This window comes from Epinephelus fuscoguttatus, linkage group LG21 (genome assembly GCF_011397635.1).
Source record: "Epinephelus fuscoguttatus linkage group LG21, E.fuscoguttatus.final_Chr_v1".
NCBI classification, from domain to species: Eukaryota; Metazoa; Chordata; class Actinopteri; order Perciformes; family Serranidae; genus Epinephelus; species Epinephelus fuscoguttatus.
The window spans coordinates 13,702,119-13,719,543 of NC_064772.1; the positions used below are offsets into that span (position 1 = coordinate 13,702,119).

The 17,425-nt window shown below is 37.8% G+C and overlaps 1 protein-coding gene across 8 annotated transcripts in view; it reads right to left on the reverse strand.

The window, feature by feature from the left end:
• The window catches only part of abi1a (abl-interactor 1a), a 69,766-nt gene extending 54,018 nt beyond the window's left edge, over nt 1-15,748 (reverse strand). For 5 of the 8 annotated variants that reach the window (XM_049565050.1, XM_049565052.1, XM_049565057.1 and 2 more), the window contains exon 1: nt 15,539-15,748. In XM_049565050.1, the coding sequence (XP_049421007.1) occupies nt 15,539-15,655 (117 nt within the window). In that variant the 5' untranslated portion in view covers nt 15,656-15,748. The remainder of the gene's footprint in view (nt 1-15,538) is intronic. The other 3 variants (XM_049565055.1, XM_049565053.1, XM_049565054.1) reach the window with 1 other exon arrangement.
• Nucleotides 15,749-17,425: the final 1,677 nt, after the last annotated feature.

Below are 17,425 nucleotides of genomic sequence, written 5' to 3' on the forward strand. Positions count from 1 at the left end.
AGTTTGAAAGATGTGGGTGTTTATCATGAGGCAGGGAGGGAGGTTCTAATGAAAGCATGTACTCTGACCCGCCTCATCGTTCTGTATTTAAGATATGATTGTGAACTCGGGTGACAGAGTTGTCCCACCTTTAGGCCGGCAGCAGAGGAAGTAACAGTGCTGAATCCATGTCTGTGTGAAACAGACAGCCAGCCCGACAACATTGGTGCCATGTTTTGACATCATGTTATGTGTGCAACCCACTGCCAGGAGATTTAAAAAGCAACTGAAAATGTCCACAAATTGGAGGTCCTTGCTGTCTGAGCAGAGTACAAGATTAACCCCTATATGACAGGATGGTAAACATTATTGTTGTTATTGCCTTGATATGTTGTTCTTATTGTTCAGAAAGTGCCCAACACTTTGAAACATTATATGTCACATTAAAGGCCAACGCTGTTGTGTTACGTCACACCCGTTGTGCCTCTTTAGCTTCCGGAATGCTGGCATGCTATCTGAAATCACACACTCGGGCGGTATTATGCTGAGGTTGTTTGGTACTAGTGTAAAAAGCAAAGCCGGCGTAATATAGGGACTTCGTTGTGGACCTATTGTAGGATCAATGTGTAAAAAGGGCTTCTTTAACTTGACTTTTTTAATATCTGGCAGCTGCAGAGCAAAGACATTCAGCACCACTGATGCCGCCACGAATGCTCAACTGTGATAGGTAAAAACATTCTGCATTAATTTGTAGAATCTCTGAACTACTGCTATTTGCTGTGATTTGCAATCCATATTGCAACTTTAATATAACCAAACTGCACATTTAACTTAGTTTTGTGAGCATCTTGCAGCTGTAAAGTGCACAGACAAACGGCATCATTGATGCTTCAGTGCACAAATGCTGAACTGTGATGTGTAAAGAAACACAAATTTACATCCTGCATGTCCTTAAAAAATATTCACTCAAGGAAGTCTATGCTTCCACACAAAGCTCAACATGTGATGTTGTTTAGTCTGTTTGTCAAAGGCTGCATTTTATATGTTTTAATATGTGTCCAATCCAATTTCACACTTATCATGTGTGAATGCTTGCTTTATTCCACAAGTAACAAAACTGTCTTTAAGTTTGAGCCAAAACTGACATCATTTCACATAAGCTCAAGGAAATAACGAGTCTTTTTCTGCAATGACAAGACCACGATGAACAAACACTTTGTCTTTGACCAGCTACAAGATGATACGGCTTAAGATGACTAGTCTTCTCTGTATCAGTTTCAAAGTTGAAGCTGTTAAACTATGCCCAAAAACTGGAGCACCAAAGACTTATAACAGGCATGTCATCTACTACAGTTTCTCAGTTTCCATTTCCCCAGTGACACAGTGACTACAACCACAATGAATCATATTAATTGGTCAGGAAAGCTGATACACTGAATGGAAAGAGCTGACCGGGGCTGTCCCCTCCTTTGCTGGTTTACATCATGAGGTTAAATCTTTAGCCTCGCGTTAATCACACAACTGTAATTCTTCAAATCCAGACCTCTGCCAGCACGATCAGTTGCACAGGTTTCTTTTAATTTCTTAAACAGAGGATGAAATAATCTGAGCTAACATGTCAAAAACACGCTCAGCTCCTAGAGATTTTTTTTTGTATTTCAGGACAAACTGATCCAGACTGCATTAGCTGCCAGAGCAGTGATACGAGGTCAGTGGTGGGCGTTGGGAGGACAGATGCGACACTTGATTGCACTGCCACTGGCGGCATCTTAGAGCCGTCTGCTCTAGTTAAAGCCCCCGTCGTCCCTTCACTTGTTCATGCATCAGAAGTCAGCCGTCCACAAATCCTCAAACTAACCAGATTTTATGTTCAATTACCCAGAATCTTCACTCCCTGTGACATCCATCTTCAGCTAGAAGGACTACAGTAGATATTAAAAAAAACAGAACAAACAGTGCTTGACACATTCACCAGGAGAGCAGCAAAATGTGTGCTTGCTCAGTACAAAAGGTAAATAACAGCAGCGGAGAGCCGAGCGTAGTATACCGCAGCAGGAGATGCAGAGAATGAGGTGAGCTCCCAGAGAGCTTTAGCGCTCCTGGGGCACTTTATCTCATATTTCTGAGCTGAGTAATGACTGAAAGAGACTGCCGAATATCCAGGCAGTAGTAGACAGGCTGTCAGCACCTCAGCTGGGTTTAAAAAGGGAGTACGGAGGAATGCACGGTCCGTGTACACAAAGCAAAATTGTAGCTGGCAGCTGAGGCAAGCTAGATAATCAAACAAGCTCTTAGAGACAGCAAAAAGCACAGGGCCAGTGTAGCAATGCTTGGCTGCAGACGCTGTATGTAAGCATGTATGTGGCCTGATAGATCTGGGAGCAAGAAGGGAGTGGCAGTCACAAGAACAGATTTGTTTCATGGGAGGTTTTTGAGGCACTGAACTGGATAAATACTTCCAATTCACGCTGTCACCTATCCAGTCTGGCAAGATAACGGCCGACAACCGCCACTGGAGTGCAAACATGATTTATTTATTTATTTTTTTTAACAAGGTGGTGCATTCCTTTACTGTCAAGGCCCGCTGGCTGCCTTAAGATGGTAGGAAGGAAAGGTCCAGACTTCCTCCCTGAGGATAGAAACACTGTTCAAGGGTCAGAAGAGGCGTAGCTGCCTCTCCACCCAGAGGCCTGAGCAGAAGTAGGAAATGGACCAAATGAGTAGTCCTACTGACTCCCTTACATGACTAATGGAAGATCTGGGGAAGTGAGACAAAATACCTAAATAAAAACTCAATGAATCAACCCTGTAAAGTTTGGAGCATGACAAAACCTCTTTACAAAGGGATAAACAGGGATTTGAGTTTTAAAGTTATAGTGATGATACACCATTATATGAAACTAGAGGACCTTAAGTATACACTGGTATCATCTATGTCATGCTGACATGGCCACTTTCCAGGAGGTCCCTTAAAATCTCACCTCAAGGTATCTCAATGAAAATGGGTTTTATGGCTACCCACAATCTCCCCCTTACAGACATGTCCACTTTATGCTAATCCCATGCAGTTTTGGGCAAAAACTAGAGTTGTTCCGATACAGGTACCAGTATTGAAAATGCCTCTGATACTACCTTAAGTTCTGTATTGGGAATTGGAGAGTACACCAGTCTATGCACTGATCCGACACCACAAATTCTTCTTTGCCACTCTTAAAACACTAGTCTACATAGCCAAGTTGTTCTTTGCAGTCACTGGCAACTACTGTTTTAGAGCACTGAAGAAGAATGAATTTTTGATAAATAGTGTAACGTTAGCAAAATGTCAGATATTTGGCATTTTCTATGGCATTTATTTCTAAACGTATTTGTTGATGTTTTACAAAGGGTTTAACCTGAGCCATGCCATACAATGATAGCAATCATTTCACATCCATACAGGGTCAGTAGTATACAGCTGTTAATTTGTTGTTACTTCAAATTCAATGGTACTGGATCGTGACTCAGTATCAGCTGATTTGCAAGCTCAAGAATCTGTATTGGGAAGTAAAAATGGTATCCAAATATCCCTACCAAAAACCACGAAATTTTTGCAGGCAGTATGAATGTGTTATTTTAGCCTACTGTATTAGAATATTTTTGCGTACTGGGGTTCCTAAACAGTCTTGGAATTGCATAAATTGGATATGACTGAAAAGCTGAGATTACCAGTATTGTGGATTCAATGAGTCCAGTTTTATTAATGTGTGATGACGTTAGTCCCAAAAGTAGCCATTTAATTTTGGTGAGACCATTTAAAAAAACAGATCACTGTATAAAATGACCTATTGTGATCTCCATGATAATCACAGTGCAGTAAAATTTTACAGCCACAAATTAGAGACCTTGGGCATGAATGGCTTTCATAGGTATGTTGACCATAGCAGGGTTTCTGAGCAGTTTCCAGAACAGAAGTGCTAGCTACCTCTTTGCCGAAAATTGCAAGTTTTAGAGAACTCTCCAAATGTCAGAAGTTTTTAATACCAATTGCATTGCATGGCTGCATGGGTTTTTCCGTGGGGTTCCTCAAGGTCTTGGTGTCTTAGTGTGGCATTTTGGAGGGATTTTTTGCTATTTTTTATCAATACTCACAGGTAAAAAATGCTTAAATCTGTGTAACAAATGGTAATCAGCCCAACAATTGCTGCAACAATCTTATTTGGCATGAAAATTGCGATTATATATTTTCATCATAATGTTCTATACCCATATACACTCGAAACTTTGAAGTCTGAAAACCAAAACATAATGTTTAACACAGAATTCTAACTGAAGAAAGTTGACACAGTGCTGAACTGCATCTCAAATAAATCTTCAGGTTCCCTGCTTTCAGATGACGTATGTCACTTCTGTGGAGCATATAATGTGAACCTGCTACGTCCCACTGAAAATCTCCTGCCCTCCTTTAAAAAACAAAAAGCTGACAAGCACATTTGCATTTATGTGCTCCCACTTGTCCGGAGGGGAAATGCTCTCAGAACGGAAAAAAAAAAGAAACTTACAGGAATGTTTGGAATTCTGCAACATGTCATTCGTCTTCAAAGTTTCAAGTGTTGCTGGAGAGCTCTGCTACAGTGTCAGGAGTGCATGGAGCTATGAAAACAAACATGCTGCAACGGACCAACCCCAGATTTGTTTTAGCTGTGAAGTGGACGAGTTAATAAAGAAATCTGAGGTGAACGTTCCTTTGAAAGCGCCTCAGTTTGTGTGGTAACTTGTGTAGTCAGGAGCAGAATGAGTGTAAATCCGACTGGAAGGTTGTAGAGCTTACATGGCACTTTGTATCGACCGCTGATCGCTGCAGACTGGACGAGGGTGAGATAAGTGAGACAGGAGGCAGCTTACAGCTAGTGCTCTGTGGGTTGTTATATTGATGTAGCTGTCTGACATCCAGCGGCTGATTGGGAATAAGGTGGAGCCAATGAACATGAGATCTGACCCAATGTAACTCAAGCTATTTCCTTACTATTTACTTCCTCCTGCCATAGAACAGAATGATATATTATAAAACAGATGGAGGGTAAAACACTATGGTCACTTTGCCAGTTTCAATACGTCATCTAGTGAGTTTCTACTCCTGCTAGTTCTCTATTACAGCGATTTGAAGACATAAATTTGATCAGACATGATCACATGAAAGGACAAATTCCAGTATTTGTCTCATTCTCTTTATTTTTGACCATTTCTTATACTACTGGTATCACGGTATCATTTTATTCACCACTTCTGTGGGGCTGCAGCTAACGATTACTTTCACTTCAAATTAATCTTCCAAGTATTTACTAGATTATCTGATTAGTTGTTTGGTTAAAAAAATAAAGACGATTATGAAAAAAATATTTTATAAAAAATATGAAAAAAAAAGTCAGAAAATTATGGGTTGTTTGACCACAACCCAAGACATATAATTACTGTCATGGATGAGTAAAGAAACCAGAAAATATTCACAGTAAAGAAGCTGGAATCAGAGATTTAATCAATATCAAATTAGCTGGCGTACAATTAAATGGTTGACTACTAATTGGTTAATCGCTGCAGCTCTAAATGCTCTCTCATACTGATTTGGGAGATGTAAACTCTGCCAAGAACAATATTGATTGGGGCCACTGGGCGCGTCACTTTTTAAAAGATCTAGTTCAAACAAATAGGAACACTGAACTTGCTTGAATTAATTCAAAATAAAACAGTTGCATTTTCAAACACAGCAAACAGCTTTACCTTTATCACCAAACAAACTATGGTGTTGGATCAAAAGTGCACAACACAGCTTGCTAGTTTTCCCTCTTTTGCGTTAGTGAAAATAACAATAGGCTAGTTTACTGATTGGGCATGAGGACAAATAAAAGGTCAGATGGAGAGTTCATTTTAGGAGCAACCCCTGCTGTTACTCTTATACTTATTTAAATTTACAGTCACAAACACATTATTAAATACCACATTCAAAGCAGTTTGCAAGGTTTAGGGTACTACTTTCTGTAGGAGGTAGGGCGGAGAAAAACTGACTCTTGGCTGCATCACAATTTTCTCTTTGCGTTTATTTCTCAATGCAGAGAAGTCAATACATTCTCCAATTTAAAACCCAAATCTCGACATTACGATCACCTATAATAATTCTGTAAGACCAGGCTGCACGTTTCTTACAGCTGAACCGACTGGATGGTAAAATTTAACATGTGAGTTGTGTTTACATTCTAAGCTAAGCTAACTTGAGTTTTGGCTGAGCGTGAACTTATGGAAGCATTTTGGCTTTTATGGCATCAAAGAGGAAAGGAACCTGGACAAGAGCCGCACTATATGAAAGTAAAATTGTTTAAATATCACATTGTTGACCTCTAAGTCGCAATCCAATCAAATCACGAGGTGCCTAGAGATTCCCAGCCCTAGTAGGAGGTAGGGGTGGGGAAAAAAAATTGATTCAGCATAATATCGCGATATTTTTGTATAGCGATATCGTATCATCACACAGTGCCGAGTATTTATTTTTTTAAATAAACTTCAGTTAGCCTACGAGAATTATATATTCAATTGCTTTTTCAGTCCACTAGATACATTTCGCTGCTGCCCACAAAAAAAAAAAAAAAAAAAAAGTGAAATAACAGACTGAACATTTTATCTTATTATATAAAACATATCTTGACAAAGTTTTTCTTCAGGGACAAAATTTACAGCCATTACAGTTTAATCACAATATATCGCTATATCTTTTATGGCAATACAAGAAAAAAACTATAAAATCGCAATAATATTGTATTGTGACCTAAGTATTGTGATAATATCGTATCATGGATCCCCAGGTGATTCGCAACCCTAGAAGGAGGCTCATTTCCCACATCTCTACAATCAAGGTGGTGACTTAAATGTGATATTTGCTTACTACAGATATATTTGTATCAGCGGAGTCAACTTAACAACAAATTTCAGTACAGAAATGTAGATATAAAATTCAAGTAATTTAGAATCAGTGTTACGGTTCATTCTTTAACACCAGTGAGCTCTGACGGGTTTTGTTTTTTTTTTTACTGTAAAATGTCCTGCTGAGAGTATATCTTAGTGACAATTCAACTTGAGCGATTCAAAATGTTCATTCATACTATGCATCTTATTTTCAAAATATAGCGCCATTAAATGTTTCAACTGTGAAATATTGATATCAGTATATCAAAAATGAATTATCAAATCAAAATGCACTCTGAGAATAAACTCGAGGTTGACAAATACACGGACTTCCCTTTAACTTTACAGATGCTGGAACTAGTGCCAGTACGCTTTGTTTTTAAATAGCATCAGTATGATCTTAATAAGACTAACTTATTGGACACATGTCCCGCCATGCTTAGTGGGACTTAAATGTGGATGATAACAAGAAACTGAGCTAGATAAAGTGTTAAATATATGGGATTAATCGTAGAGAAAACTGCTATACGTATTGATCTTAATAAAATGATGTATGACAACCTCTTCAGTAAGTATCCACACGTTTAAACAAGAAACTGTGAGAAACTTATCACCTACAGAAACCACCTGAGGAGACAGACAGGGTAGTGAAAGTGACACTGGAACATGTTTGGAATAAGGAATAAGGAAAACCTGCAGACTTAACAACTTCAATCCTTCCTTGAGCTAACTCTTAGTTCTTTAAAAAAAAAAAAAAAAAAAAAAAAACCTCAGCAGTACGCTACGTGAATTCATAATTCCTCTGGGGCAGATGGAAGCTGACTGAAAGGCCGTAAGGTCTACCTGACCTTGAAGAACTGCCAGCGCACAATTAAAAATTCCTTCAGTATGACAGCGAAGAGACACAAAGGGGAAGTGTGCACATGGGGGAAACTCATTAACCTTTCCTGAGTGACTTGATAATTGGTTCGTCCAGGCAGAAAGTCACTGCTCCATACCTCAAACAACACATTTAACTGATAAACAAATAATCAATCTTCACAGGATCTGAGAGTTGGAGGAACGGCTATTCCTTTGTGCTGGGTCACCCTGACACAGAGGGTGTTTGGGTGTAAGTCGCACTTCTCTACATTAAAAGAAGAGTGCGAACAATGCACAAAAACCTGGCACATCTTCTGTATTAATCCAACGACAAGCAGACTATTTTTGTCTGGAACAATGATGTCAGTATACATGTAATTTTCCGAAACTCCTACTCTCTAACCCGACTGTAACAGATCAGTCTGGACCAAACCAGCCCCGCTCAGCTGAGGGGGAAGGAGTGACAGGTGGTCAGAAAGGATGAATGGGCTGGCTGGTAGGCTGAGAGCCGCTAGGCCTCGCCATGCTGGGAGAAAAACCAGGCCACTCCGCAGAGAGAGAGAGAGAGAGAGAGTTGGAGAAAAAAGGACAGGAAATGAGGACTCAGGGTAACCCAGAGAGACAGAGCTGTGTGCAAAAAAACTGCCACCTGCTCTCTTCCAGGGAGAAGAACTCACATTAATTCACAGCACAGGACAGGTACACCAAGGTTATATGACCAGGACATGAAGAGGACGTGTCTCTTCTGTCGTGAGATGCTACCTGCATTGATTAACACATAACAGCCCCCATTTCCAAACTGCTAATTTAAGAGCAGAACTAAAAGCACAAGTGGGCACCATGCTGGCTCAGCAGTCACATGCCCCAAGCTTGCAACACTGCATCTGATCTGGTGTTTGAACTCTTGGTTTGCCATATGTCTTACTTCCATTTCCCTATTCCTTGTTACTATATGTGGTTTCCTTCAACCTTTCCCAAAAATTTCTGGTAATGGCAGTGCAATTACTTAAAAACAACGCAGCTAACGATTAATTTTATTATTGACTAATCTGCTGACTATTTATAGGATTAAGCCTAATTGATTCATCATTTTGTCTAAAAAAATTGTGAAAATGCTCATCAAAATTTCCCAGAACCCAAAATGACATCCTCAATTTGCTTTAGTCCAAACAGCAGTCTAAAACTCAAAGACTGCTGCTTTTGTTTGTGATTTAAGATAGTAAATGAACAATTTCTCATATTCAAAGAGCTGGAACCAGCAAATGTCTGATGTTTTTGCTCAAAAATGAAACGATTCATCTATTATCAAAACAGCTGGCGAATAAATTTCTCTCGATTAACTTATCTATTAATCACCACGTCAGTTGCCAACTATGGTAAACTGTTCCATTCTTTAAGACCTACATGTGTTTAATGCTGTCTTAAACGGGCCATAAAAGAACCTTATTGCACTAAAACCAGGGCTGTAAATTAACTTTTTGTCTGCCTGCCAGTGTGGCTGAAAAGACTTCAAAATCTTAAATCTGATGAAGGCCACAAGCTGAAACATGTTGGTCCTACAATCAAGTTGTTCTAAATACTACAAGTGTTGCTGGAGTTTCCACGCCCAAGATTTCAAAATATACCAGCCACTCAATAGACAACCTATGGTGTTCTTTTGGCTGGTGAGTGAAGCGAATATAGTAGCCACGTGCGTATCTTACCAGCATTTGGCTCATGTCTGGTGCCAATTTCCAACCCTGAAAGTCTTCTAGTTCAAGAACTTTTGGTCCGTTATTCAATTAGTTGATGATTACTGGTGTTCGATTTATTCATCAGTAACTATGTTTACATGATCATAATATTCCAGTATTTGCCCTCATTCTTAAAAGATTAAGCTGTTTACATGGCTAACAAAAATGAATATTCCACTGATAGTCCCATTGCTGCCGTGCATACTCAAATTAAGGTGTTGTTTATCACATCAAAATATGGAAAAGCAGAACAACTGGAACCACTTGTCATTTTGCTTCTCTGTGCCAAAATGTTTTTTTTTTCTTTTTAAGTTTTCCATCAGTGGCAGACTTGATCGACTGAGCAAACTCAGCCTTCCTCTTTCATTCTTTCAACCACCTCCTTGAAAAGGTCAGCATTGCACTATTTGCGCATATCCAAAAACTTGCTGATATCCAAGTCTTTCATGATGTTTGGTTTAGTTTATTCAAGAAGAGACAGTGGAAATTAATAAATACGCTTGGTATAAAAATGCCAGAATTAGCCAAGGGGCTATTTTTCATCCGTAGTCCCTTGGCCATAGTGTTACACAGGGCTTCCTAAAATACAACTAAGCAAAAACACAGAAATAAACAGGGCGTACCATTTAAAACAGTTTTTTAAACACATTGAGAAAAAGGAAAAGAGTGTTTCTCCATCTGACCAGAAATTTGAGGTTTTTCTTTTGGGCGTGCATCTCTATAATGAGTTGATTTGTGAACAATGCACAGAGCTGACTGTAAACAGAAAAGAGGCCGTGTGTTGTAAACTGCGGTAAAACCCCAATTGAGACACATATTCCAAACGTGCAGTGCACATGTCCAAAGAATGCTCCTAAAACCTGAATAAATCTGACATATGCAACATGACTTCATCAGAGAAAGCTGCATTCAGAATAAGGCCTGACTCAGAATATCCAAACAGAATGTGTTGTTTACATGACCCGCATCAAATTCAGAATATTATATTCGGGATTTTAGTGACAATGTGAACATAGTCATTGAAAATGTTCCATATTCATAATGCAAGGTTTGCTGCTTTTCTGTGTTTGGTATCAAGCTGTCAATGAGAGATTTTTTTCCTGTATAATGACTTTTAATAGATTACAATATCAATTGATTAAATGGGAGACTAATTTAGAAAGGAAATTAAAGATTATAAGCAGCCCCAAAGCTAACGAAATTATAATTCATAACAAGCAATACTTGGTCAATGAGTAAATACGTTAAAAAAAGGACTACAAATCTGACCAAGCTTTGGCTACAAGACATTTTTAAATGAGGTTGTGCTTCTCAGTGCCACGACCAGAACATCTAGAGCTACAGCAATTGATTAATCCACATATTATTCAATCGATAAATAGTTTTGTCTATGAAATGTAAACAAAACAAGCCCGTGGCAACATCTTCAACATGCATGTTTTGTCTGACCATCAGTACAAATCAATGATATTCAATTAACAATCATATGACAAAGAAAAGCTGCACATTGTCACACTTGAAAAACTGCAACCATTGAAAAAATAATCGTCACAACAGTTTCAGATCAGTTTTCTATCAATCAACAAATTCTTTCAGTTCCAGAAATATCAAATACAGCTTGAGCACAACTGAACTGTATGACTGCGTTTAACAAAGCAGCCCTCTCAGTGTGCCATGACAGCATGGACAGGTGGCTCACTTTGCATACAGTGCACATGTCCTTGTCTCAGAGGTTAAACAACCTGACTCGCATCAATTAAAAAAAGTGAGCAAAACATTTCAAGGAGGCGGCAGGGATTGTTTTTTAACCTTATATAGTTAGAATATACAGGAACATATTAAAACACTAACCCCCACATTAATCAGAATAATCTGTGTACATGTGTCTTCATTTGAAAGGGTGGGTTTCTAAGGCTCTATTATAAGCCACTTCCTGACACAGTGAGAAGGCATTTCTAGGGATGTCAAGTCTCTGGAGTCAGCAGGGCAAACAGGAAGCATAGCCCTAACCCGTCAGTGTGTCATATGCCACACACACACACACACACACACACACACACACACACACACACACACACGTCAAAACACTCCCTTGGACCAACAAAAGTCACCATCAAGTTGAGAAAGTAGGGCAGTGATCTGTCCTTGGTTAAACGCAGCTTTCACCATCTGCTTCAGTCTGCCGAGTCCACGCTGAACTCTCAGCGCCTCCATGACAAGAGCAGCGACAGAGAGGAGGAAGGAGAAGAAGGAGGGATGGAAATGTGAAGGAGGAGTGCCGAACAGGACGAGCTGATTCAAGCTGAGGCATGTTGATAAGTGCTGGTTCAGTTCAGAGTGCACAGAGTGTGTGTGTGTGTGTGTGTGTGTGTGTGTGTGTTTCTATCAGAGGCAGACAGAGAGGAATTATGAAAAGTGCACTGTTAGTGTGACACTCACTTCACACAGAGCTCGCAACGTGCGCCGAAAAGCTTCAAGTCCAGATTTTTATTTTTTTTTTACGTCAGCGCTTTAAAATAAGATGCTCCAAATCGGTTCAACTCATGAAACACAACTTTTCGTAGTTAAAGTCAGAACAAATATTGTGTGTGTACATCCATGCCTACTGTCCTCTATCCACAGCTGCATGCCAACGACATTTGAAGAAGTACTTTTTGTGCACTTCCTTTGCAGTTTACATCTCATTAGTTGGGGTCTCAGAGGAGCGCTTTGGTCCCATGATGATCTAAATACTATTTTTGGAGCTTCTCCTGTTTACTGAAAGCAAACACTTTCTTTTCAGACCACACTTTGACACTCAATGTTAGCATTACGTGTAGAGTCTGGAATGTCTAAGCACCTCACAATGCCATTCAGAGGGCTACAATGGGATTATAAAATGATCTTGCTGCATCAAAATTTGTGATTTTGATCCATAACTTACTGTGTGACTATTTGTTATGTTTAAAACACAGCATATTTTTAATGATTCATAATTAAAAGAGGAGAGAATTCCCACACTGTCCTTTAATCTTCAAGTAAAAGAACAGTGTGCAGGACTTCTCTTCTCTTGCACACCTCCTTCACACCTGTCTACAAGAAACTGAAGGTGTGCATGATTACAATCATTGGTCAGCTTTCCTCCATTATCTTTCATTATTACAGTAGCAGTAGAACATAAATATAATGCACATGTTAATGTCTGTTATGTTTCATCATCCAAATAGTGCAGCCTAAGGAATGTACAGCCCAGTCTTACAACTCTGTTACAGGCAATCATAATGCCGAAAACTGGGCTTAAAAATTACGGTTTTCTTTCAAGAGAGATTCCCAATGCATCTAAGAATCAATATTCCTCCACCCTTAATTACCTACATCTAATTTCTTACATAAAAAAACTACTCCAGGAACTAAATACGCTTTTAGTTCTTTATTTAGCAGGGATGTAGTCCACTGAGTTTAAATGCACTTACTGTTTGTCGCTTTGGACTAAATATGGTCCGAAATGAACAATTAAGTAGTCAGTATTGGCCGTAAAATCTAGGGCTGAGTACTGTTATAAATTTAAAACCATGTGCCAATACCCTAGTATTGGCATAAGATGTTGATGGAATAACACCTCAGAAAAAAGTCTGGCAGGAAGTCAAGGAGGAAGGGCAATGCATACGTGCAGGTGAGATACTCAGTGCAGCTGCATTTTTTTTCAATACTGCAGATAAGCAAACACAGGACTATATGATAACCATCCATTTTATATCATGATATAACACAGTGTCAGCACACTGCTGCAACCCTAGCCAAAACAATACCTCAGTTGTCATAGCTATATCAATGCCACGTGGGATTTCTCTTTTCTTTTTTCATTCAAGAAAAAAGCCAAATTTCTAAAATGTCAATATATCATTTGTAAAACTGTCTCAAAATTGTAAAATTATGATTAATTCAGGAGGGATATTGATCAAGAATGGGTAAACAAGACAACACTACAAAATATAGATGTGGCATTCAATGCCACCTCAACAGTTTTTGATTCAATACCCAACCCTAAACAAATTAAAATGGGGGTTGGTCAAATGTCACTAAAAATAAGTACAAAATATTGACAAATACATGTCACAACATTTTAGTATTGACCTTAAAAACAAACACTAAGTATTATTTCAAATTTTAAAAAATAGTGCCAATACAGTACCCAGGCTTTGCAGCCATAGCAGACTTTTTCCCATGTGACAAAATAAGTCAAAGTTCTCAAACTGTATCTAAAGAAAGGCTTCATGACTTCTTCAGATCATCAAGACTAAAAAGAACTACAAACCTGACCTGACATTTAACACCAACGCTTCGCTAACCCCTGACACAGACACATTTCTGTCAGTATGTAGGTTCAATACCCATTGCTAAATAACAGTAACAGTCTTGTCATTCCTTCAAAACTTCCAAAACGCTGTCACGCTGATTTATACAAAAGTAAACAAAATTCCATTGTTTCTGCTTTCATGAATACTGTGTCACTGTGGGAAATCACTTTGTAATGCCTCGATCTCGTGGTATAAACACAATCCATAACAAGGAAACGCCCACATTTATTTATTTCACTGTATCTGAACCACAGACTGTATATAATTATACATAATTACATACTGTCACTGACCTGAACTATCATGATAAATAAGTGCACAAAACTTGAAAAAGCAGCAGGGGGAAAAAGAAGCTTCATCCACTTCATTTTAAGGCTCATATATAAGATGACAACCTTCTCGTCCTGTAGTGTTTGTGTGGGTTATATCTGGCACAGAGCTTCAGAGCCTCACCACGCCAAAATCATCGGAGGACACGGAAGAAAACAAAATTACAGGGAGTCCTTGGGGAGTACAGCTGGAATAGACACACCCTCTGAAGCTGATATGGTGGGCTGTCTTCCTGCTGAAAAATGTTTCCCACCAACCACTGTTTGTCTGTCGCTCAGTTTGTTCTCGGGGCTGTTTTTAAGAAGTGGCTTACCACTGAGATATTAGTGTTCAAATCGAAAACACAAAGCCTCCTGTGGCCACGGTGACACCACTGTGAAGGTATGAAGCTAAGACACATATTTACTTTACTGTAGCTCAAATGCAGGAGCTTAATACTTAGCTACTTGATCATGAAAAGGACTTTAAACATGAACTCCAGGACAGATGTGAAGCCTCATACAGGCCAGCACAGATTAAAGCAAGCCCTGTTAGAGTGAGTAAGTTGAGAAGGAGAAAAATCAATACCTCCAACCTTTATTGACCAACTAACAATGGCTTTACATTCCTCCCTCTGCCTAGTTGCAACCCTGCAAATCCTGCTCTTCTCACCATTAAGTCAAGCTTTCCATGCATGTAATATGCTTTAACGTGGCATTATGTGTTGTTTAATGGTTAATATAATCATGCAGCACCGATTAAAGCCATGCACTGACATAACATTTGCACTGAGCGCTTACAAGTCCATAATGCAGCTCTCCATTGTAATATTCCTGTAGTAACCCAATGGGACTTTTTGTGGTATTAAATGGTGAGTTTAATGACCTTATGGAATGTAATGGACTGCTATGTTGCTATAATATTCATGTAGACTTTGCAGTGTTAGTATGACATGGAGTTTCCCACCAGTGTAGTTATACATTTCCAGGCAGTGTCAGCATCATTTAAAGCGAACAAGCCGCAGTAAGTTTCCCGCTGGCGTCTTTAAAATTAAATAAAATAGCGGAAAACTTGGTGCTGTAAAACAAACAGGCCTCCGTATCAGCAGTGAGAGTGGAAGCAGTTTCTGGACCGAGCCTGTGTAATAATAAAAAAAAGTAGACACACCCTCTGTGTAAACGGGATAAATGTGATTAGGGAGGACCGAGCAGACAAAAGATAGCCAAATGTCCCATAGTTTTAAAGGCATCAAAGTGTTAGAAGAGCTCCAAGCTTTGGGCGGATGAGTCCAGCTTCTTTATCCACATTTCCTGTCCCAACAACCGACTCAATCCCGAGCTTTCCGCGACAAAAGGAGTCTGAACATAACGTGGAGGCTAACTCACTTACCTGGACATAATTGTTCTCGCAGTAGTCCGCTACTCTGGTCAGGTTTTGGTAACTCTCCACAAGCGCTCTTTTACCGGCCGGAATCTCTTCCTCTAACAACATTTGTAGCTCTGCCATCTTACATCTCTCCGCAGAGCCTCCCTTCCCTCTGCCTTCCCTTTGATTGAAACAGCCACCAGCCCCAGCTCTGCCTCGAAAAAAAAAAGAAAAAAAATTCTCCGCCTGCTATTGTGGGATTCCTGCCCTCAGTCTGGCGTCACCTCCACCCGGAGATCGTCTGTAATGGGAGGAGCAGTCGCTTGGTGCTTTAAAAGTGGGACCAGTGTTTGTGCTGCAGTTTGGGCCGGAACTACTAATAATGTACAAATAATTATGGAAGTAAATGCTCGAATAAGTGAATAAATAAATAAATAATAAATAAATAAATAATAATAATAATAATAATAATAAAGACTTTTTTTTTTTTACATCAGTTGATATGTTATATATTTATATATTAAAATGTTTATATTAATACATAAATAATTATATAAGTTAATACTTTAAAAATGTAGAATAATAAACATAGTATGTATATCAATTATAAAAATAAAAGTGTTATGTGGAATGTAAAAAAGAATATATAATAAAATGCTAAAATAAATTAAAGAAATAATTATATAATTTAACATTCATATAAATTAATAAATTAATAATTATAAATTATGAAATAAATTATTAAATAATTATATAATGTAATGCTCACATAAATAAGTAAGTCAGTAAATAAATAACTAAAAATAAATATATATAAATAAATATATAATAAAATGCTGAAATAAATAAATAAATAAATATATAATTGAATTCTCAGATAAAGAAGAAAATAAGTAAGTAAGTAAATAAATAATGATAAATAATAATAATATAAATGCTGAAATAGATGAATATATACATAATTATCAGTTCATACTTAATAAATATATAATTATATTTAAAAAATGCTTATATTCATGAATAAATAATAATATAAGTTAACACTTAAATATAAATATGATTATATAATAAAATGCTTAAATAGATGAATAAACAAATAATTATCTGGTGAAATTCTTAATTGTCACCATAAATGAATAAATCACAAATTAAATGAGACATTAAATATATAAATGTATAAAATTTGTCTGTGTATTTATCATAGACTGTATAAAAATATGTATTTATGTATATACTTACACATCTGTATATTGATGTATGCATTTGTACATTAATTGATTTATTCACATATTCATTTGTTTACACATTTATTCATCTGTATTTTTATTCATTTATTCTTTCATTTATCCATAATGTAAATCGCTACAGCAGTTATTATTATTATTATTATTATTATTGTTGTTGTTGTTGTTGTTGTTGTTGTTATTATTATTATTATTATGATTATTATTATTAATAATAATAATCATAATTATAATAATAATAATAATAATAATGAATTACAATTTTAGATCATGTCGATTGACTAATAAATTAATCGACTAATTTCAGCTCTGGATATCTTACAACTTGTGGTACTCGAAAATAAAAACAAAGTGAGAGGTCTTGCTTTTCGTTCCCGTCTACTTATCATCATCCGTCCAACTGAAGAAAAAAAATCATGGCTCCCGAGTAGAGCATGATGGTAAATGTAGTTTTACTCTGAACTGTGGGGATTCATGCTATTTATTCAAGATTACGTCGAAATATTTTTACCATATCATTCTTATTTTTCACTTATTAATAGTTTTTTAGTTTCTCACTGAAACCCGCTTTCAATAACATTTCCACCAAAAGCGTTATAGTAGCCGAGGAGGATTTGTGGGGATTGTAGGCAAAAGCGAAATCCGGTAGAAAACCACAACTCCCAGA